The sequence below is a fragment of the Neophocaena asiaeorientalis genome, unplaced genomic scaffold (genome assembly GCF_003031525.2).
Source record: "Neophocaena asiaeorientalis asiaeorientalis breed wild unplaced genomic scaffold, Neophocaena_asiaeorientalis_V1.1 scaffold240, whole genome shotgun sequence".
NCBI lineage: Eukaryota > Metazoa > Chordata > Mammalia > Artiodactyla > Phocoenidae > Neophocaena > Neophocaena asiaeorientalis.
Genome location: NW_020185331.1, coordinates 3,358,253 through 3,365,005, shown reverse-complemented (window position 1 = coordinate 3,365,005; position 6,753 = coordinate 3,358,253). Strand labels below are relative to the sequence as shown.

The window sequence follows — 6,753 nt, the reverse complement described above, 5'->3', positions numbered from 1 at the left end:
TTAACTCCAATGTGCCAGGTGTTTTTCAGGCTCCAGGAGTATAGCCGTGTCCCAGTGTGATCCCTGTTGTCCAGAATTTACAGTCTAATTGGGAAGAGGAGGGGCAGATTTTTAAAAAGAAGACGAGTTCTCCTTTAGATACTGAGTTTTAGTTGCTGTTTGATAGTTACAAATTCATGGAGATCTGGTTTGGTGATAGGGTTTTGGGGCTCATCAGGGTATAGGATAGGTGAAATTATGAGAATGGATGGAAGTAGGGTGAATACAGTCCTAAGCTGAAGATGACTACCTGAGAAATGTCAATATTTAAGGAGTGCTCGGAAATAGAGTGATCCAATAAGTACATGGAGAAAGAGCAGAGAGAGAGAGACAGAGAGTGATCACAGGAGAATGCCAGATCTTGGAAGCCAAAAGAAAAATAATTGCTTCTATTTACTGGGCATTTATGGCCCAGACACTGTTTTACTTAATCCTCACAAAATATCTACGAGGTAGGTATTATTACCTCCATTTTTTACACGAAGAAAACAAACTGGCAAACTTGAAGATTACGGAGCCTGAAGTTAACCTGCCAGGATTTTTTTTTAATTCAGAAAAACCTCAAAAAGTGAACTATGGGAAACAACCCAGTTCCTGCGAAAATGGCCGCTTCAGGGTCTTCAGGTCCTCAGCATCCCTTCGCAGCTCTTCCAAGTGAGAATTATGGGATTTTGGCCCCACCTGTGGAAATCAGATACACTCCAGAGCTAGATGCTATACACCTAGCAAGTGAGGGCTTCATACTATTAGAACAAGCTGCCACAATCATCTGTGCAGTCTGCCCAGCTCTAAGGGACATGTTTTTGGAGGTACCATTTGCCACTTCCAAGTCTGATGCTCCAGCTCCATGGCTAGCAAGCACATATGGGAAACCAGAATCTCTGATTCCACACACAGGTTACTGATGAACAACTACAACACGACTCGTTTTGTATCATACAGTGTTCAACATTCTCATTGCAATATTCAGGGATTCTGGTGACAACAGACATTTGCTCTGCCAAAGCCTATTCAGTGCTTTCAAAGCAGCCAGTAGCACTGCTGTGGGGTACATGCTGTATCCACCTTGAGAAGTCTCAACATGCTGCATCTGTTGTGGCACAGTCATGTGTCACAAAGTGTTAGCTGGAATTCTATGTAGCTCACAGGCCGGGCTGCGCAAATGATGGTTCAAGTGCACATGATTTCAAGTGAGGTTCAAATGACCACACTTAGCACAGCTGACACATTTCTTTAGAGAATTTAATTCCATGCTGATGTTATACCTTGGAGTGATTGATGAGATCCCCAAGTTCCGTGAAGCACACAACCAACTCAAAGTGAAAACGGGGAGCTGGTTCCCCTATTCTAAGGCAATCTGCCACTCAGACACTTCTTGTTGCACCAATAGCATTCGGAAGCTTGCCCCTGCAGCCCTGCATTGCTCATGGGAAACAATCCCCACAATGAGGAACTACCGAGCTGGCAAACCCACAACTGGGGGTATGCCTGACAGCAAGCTCAGTGAGGGCGTTTAGGGAAAAGCTCCCGAAGTCAGGAGGAGCATTCTTTACTCCGGAACAGCGTCACATCCTTGAGTTGTTTGGGGTTATAGGGGAGATCCTGGAACAGGTGTATAGGAAGTCAAGCAAAAGAAGAGCTGACCTGTCAATGGAAGATGATTAATCATTTAAGAGAAGAAAAAAAACTATGAAGCCTAATGCATCAGTGGGCCTGTTAGTGCAGAATTCTTTCTAGTTCTACGGATTTCGCAATATTCAAATCCTTGGTGGCCTTTGCCAGTGCCACCTCAGCGGGTGGTGAAGCTGGAGGATAGATGGCAGAGGTCTGAAGAAAGGTGAAGTGTAGACAGGGGTGGAGACGACGTGACGTTTAGAAAAGACGAATACGGGAAAGACTGGTTTGGAAACTCATTTAAAGGGAATGAAGGGTTTGGAGGGATCTTATATTTTTGAAGACTGGAAAAACACATATGGGTTCTCTCAGCCACGAAAATTCCCGGGACACTTAGAATGGATTGAAAACGCTCACCTCCTCTCACTACCATTTCCCCGGCTGGGCTCCTGCGGCCCCCGGGAGAAGTTGGGGCGGGGTTTTTCTCCTGCCGCAGTTACCGGAAGTGACGCATCCCCTCGCGAGAAGAGAGACCCGCGAGCCTCGGCAGCCCGGAACCGGCCTCGGAACAGTGGCGGGACCTGAGGACTCTAGCCCTCCCGCCCCATGGAGCGGCCCCCGGGGCTGCGGCCGGGCGCGGGCGGGCCCTGGGAGATGCGGGAGCGGCTGGGCACCGGCGGCTTCGGGAATGTTTGCCTGTACCAACATCGGGTGAGGCGGGGCGCGCGAGGGAGCGGCGGTGCGTGTTTGTCAGGGCGCCTGTGGAACACAGTGACTGTCAGTATGTGAGAGATTGGTGGTGAGACCTTGGGCAGTATTGTGGGCCAGTGAGCGTGTATGTGTGTGTCTGTGTGTGTATAAGAGAGAGAGAGCGCACAAGTTGTGTTTGTGAGCCTGGTGTGTGAGTCCGAGGTTGTACCAGAGGTCCTGGTCAGTGTGTGTGAGGTAGAGCTATTATGGGGAACTTTTGTTATGACTGTCAAAATGTGACAAAGTGTTTACTGAGCGTGACGGTTCGTATGTGTCCCTCTGAATGCAGGGTCAGGGTGTGTAAGGCAGACGCACATCGGTGCGTGTTATGAGCATAAGTGGGGGAGAAGATGGGCCTGCCTGTTGCAATGTGTGTTCATGTGTGTACCTGGAGGCCTGTGATGTCTGTAGTGCTTGGAGTAGGTAAGGACGGTGTCATGGTGGGTCCACAGTTAAGCTTTTGGACGCATTGGGTAGGCTTCGGAATTGGGGACGCGTTCTAGGTAATGAACAATATGAGGATCAGCTGGTAAAAATGATCATGGCTTCACAAGGGAAGGAGATAGATTGAGGGTGAGGTGCTCTAGCAGGTGGAAGACAGTCAACATCAAACTTGGGAATTGTGCTTTGATTTAACTGAAAATGTTTAACCATTGTAGCAGCAGCTAACAATCATGTTTGAGCCAGTCTTTTGATACACCAATAAAAGTTATGAACCCTTTCCCCAGACAAATGCACACCCACACAACTTTATGCATTGCCGTTTGAGGGGGTCCATGCTCTTTTGAAGGACGTTCACAGACCTGTTAGGTTTATAGACCCTGGAATAATAATCCCTGCAGTATAGCTTTTGTTTTGTCATTTATGAAATGTTTATAATAATGTATATGGGTCTGTTTGAGAGTTAAATAAGGTAATGATATGTCTAAAGCTAAATAGAGTACCTGGCCCATGGTAAGCCCTCAGATGTTAGCTCCTGCTGCTGCTGTGTTGTTGCTGTTGTCGTCATCTTCATCATCATTAATTGACATTAAAAAAGGAAATGTCAAGGTAAAAGTGGTGTTCTCAAAGATATTTTGTAAAAGATAAATCTGTGTGGAAAAACAGATGGGACAAGATGAACAGTTAAGGTATTACTAAAATGCTTGCATGGGCCTATGAATTAAGAAGTGGGTTGAAGAGGAGAAAGCATGATTTGCTGTCCTAAGAAATATGGGTGTGAGTAGAGAGCCCACCATATAGGGTGGGAGGTAGGGTAGATGGGAATCTACCTGGGAGGAATAGGCTTGTTTGTGTGGCAGTTGCAATGACAAATGTCACTGATATAACAGGACATTTTGTGAAGCAGGTTTCTAGATAGAGCATAGGAGGGAATCTCGGAGACAGGGAGAAAGGAAGGTGAAGGACTAAGGCATTAAGTACTTTGACAGCCAGACAAGTAGTAAATTTAATAATTTTCACCATCAGACATAAGGCACTCAAAGAGTAAAGAGAGAGAGCCAAATACTTCAGCAGAATATTGACTGTGGTCTTGTTTTCTAAACCTGCCCCTCAGTCTGGTCATAAGAAAAAGAAGCATGCATGCTAGCATGCTTATGTGACTGCTTTGCTTGGTCCCTGGCTGGGGATGGATGAATACATCAATTTTTTAAAAAAATTGTGGTGAAGTGTAATATATAACATAAAATTTACCATTTTAACCATTTTTAAGTGTACAGTTCCGTAGCATCGTACGTTTACATTGTTGTGCAACAGTCATCACCATCCATTTCCAGAACATTTTCATCTTCCCAAATTGAAACTTTGTATCCTTTAAACAATAATAACACACCCCTCTGCCCCCATTTCCTCCTCCCCCCAACCTCTGGCAACCACCATTCTACTTTCTGTCTCTATGGAATTCATCACTTTTTAAATGGAAGAGATTTGGGTTCCTCTAGAATCTTAGAAATCTCTCAGAAACTTTCCAGATGTCCACAGTGACCCTTCCCCAGAACTGGGACGTTTGACAACTGAGCCTGTAGTGAGAAGAGAAGAAATACTCTGTCATAAGACTTGGAAACAGCATCATTACTTTTTCACTTACAGCTTTGAGTTTACAGCTTTCAAGATCCTTGTGTTTTGGTGGAAGCCACATCTCAATATTTCACCTATGCTTCTTAAATCACAACGAGAAAGGGAAAAGGATGTGAGATGGTTTATTTAGCTGATTACTGTGCTGGGTGCTGATGGTACCAGAATCAACAAAAACAGTATTTTCTACCCTCAAGGAAATTTCAAGCCTAGTGGGAAAAGTAGACACTTTAAGTACAATTTGGTACCCTATATAATGAAGGTATTGGTAAAGTGATGTGGAAGCATGGCAAAATAACCAAAGAACTCTTCCTAGGGAATAGGGTGGCACATCTCAAAACGTGTTTGGAAAAACTAACCTTGTGAAATGCTTTGAAAAAAGGACACAGTGATCAATACACTGTATAAATGCTGCATATAATATTTATTCATTTGGAGAGTCATAACCCACATTAGCGTATTAAAAGCTCTGTGAAGTCCTATAGTAAAGAAATTAATTTAACTTAGTATTTTCCAATTTTTTTTTATTATGGTTAAATATACATAACATTTGCCATTTTAACCATTTTTAGGTGTACAGTTCTGTGGCATTAAGTACCTTCACATTTTGTGCAGCCATCACCACCCATCCATCTCCCGAATATTACCTTCTTTTTTTTTTTTAACACAGAACTCTTCTTTTCTTTGTTTTGCTGGACATCCATAAACTTTCCACAGAACGTTCTTTGTGAAAAGGTAGAGTGAAGAAGGCCTTCACAGAGTAGGTGAAATATAAACTGAGAAGTTGAAGGATCCTACAGGGTGGGATCTTTTCGAAATAGATAGCTTCCTGCCTTATTCATATATGATAATTTAGGACTTAATGTTGTTCATGGTTAGATTGACTCCCTGGTAGTAAAAGCTTACATGGGACCTAGCAACAACCGGGTGCCTACGCAAAACAAAAGAAAGGTTGGAGGGAGGGAGGACAGTGGTTAGGTTGGATTTTAGTCTGTCCTAGTTCCTTACTCTCTCTCTATACATCAGCTGTCTTATCTCTAGCTATCCCCCATTTCATACCATCCCATACAAGCTGTCTTGCTTCCTGTTCCTGGGCTGCATTATTACTGTTGCCAGAATGTGATGAGGCCTGGCTACTTCCTGTAATGTGCATCAGGTTGGGTTTGATTTCAGTTAGAACTGGCTAAATTACTAGTCATAGAGGCAGGAGCTGTTAGGTTCATTTTATAGATATGGAAATATACAATCATTGTTAAGATTTTTTTAATGTCATTTGGAATGCAAAGATTAGGAACTAATTTTGGAGTTTTTTTGTATTAGGTTTGGTCATTTTTTAAAAAATAAATTTATTTTTATCTTTGGCTGTGTTGGGTCTTTGTTGCTGCGTGCCGGCTTTCTCTAGTTGCGGCGAGCGGGGGCTCCTCTTCCTTGCGGTGCGGGGGCTTCTCATTCTCTTGTTGCAGAGCACGGGCTCTAGGCACGCAGGCTTCAGTAGTTGTGGCACGTGGGCTTGGCAGTTGTGGCTTGCGGGCTTTAGAGTGCAGGCTTAGTAGTTGTGGAGCACAGACTTAGTTGCTCCGCGGCATGTGGGATCTTCCTGGACCAGGGCTTGAACCCGCGTCCCCTGCATTGGCAGGCGGACTCCGATACATGGGCCTCTCACTGTTGTGGCCTCTCCCATTGCAGAGCACAGGCTCCGGACGTGCAGGCTCAGTGGCCATGGCTCACGGGCCTAGCCGCTCCGCGGCATGTGGGATCTTCCCGGACCGGGGCACGAACCCACGTCCCCTGCATCGGCAGGCGGACTCCCAACCACTGTGCCACCAGGGAAGCCCCAGGAGGACTCTTAACCACTGCGCCACCAGGAAAGCCCTAGATTTGGTCATATTAAAACTATTTCTTGCTGTTGAGCTTGGGAGCCCTGAGTTATTCTCTTCATTCTAGTTATGCTGGAGCCTGGGGCCCTTGTTAGCTGTCTTGACTAAATTCAAAAAAGAGTTTACTGGGGAGACAGGGCCTTTGTATTATTCTAGCAGTATATATGAGACAGTGTTCTGAAGAGATCTGTTATAGGATCAGCCTCAGTGACTTTTTGCTTGTGTGCTTTGGTGTGTTTGAAGGTCAGTTTTAAAGCATTAGTTTAATGGTCTCATGGTTTACCTGGCAAAAGCATTGGCTCAAGAGAACTGTGGATAAATATGTTTAATTAGTAAAGCTAAAGAGTTTTGTTTCCCCAGGTTGGCATTTCTTTCTTAGCAAGTAAATCTGCACAAGAAC

General features: G+C 44.6%; 1 protein-coding gene across 2 annotated transcripts in view; it reads left to right on the top strand.

Moving 5' to 3' along the window:
* The first annotated feature begins 2,176 nt into the window (after positions 1-2,176).
* The window catches only part of CHUK (component of inhibitor of nuclear factor kappa B kinase complex), a 34,649-nt gene continuing 30,072 nt past the window's right edge, over positions 2,177-6,753 (top strand). Inside the window, exon 1 of one of the 2 annotated variants that reach the window (XM_024734936.1) lies at positions 2,177-2,364. In XM_024734936.1, the coding sequence (XP_024590704.1) occupies positions 2,260-2,364 (105 nt within the window). In that variant the 5' untranslated portion in view covers positions 2,177-2,259. The remainder of the gene's footprint in view (positions 2,365-6,753) is intronic. The other variant, XM_024734935.1, reaches the window with a different exon arrangement.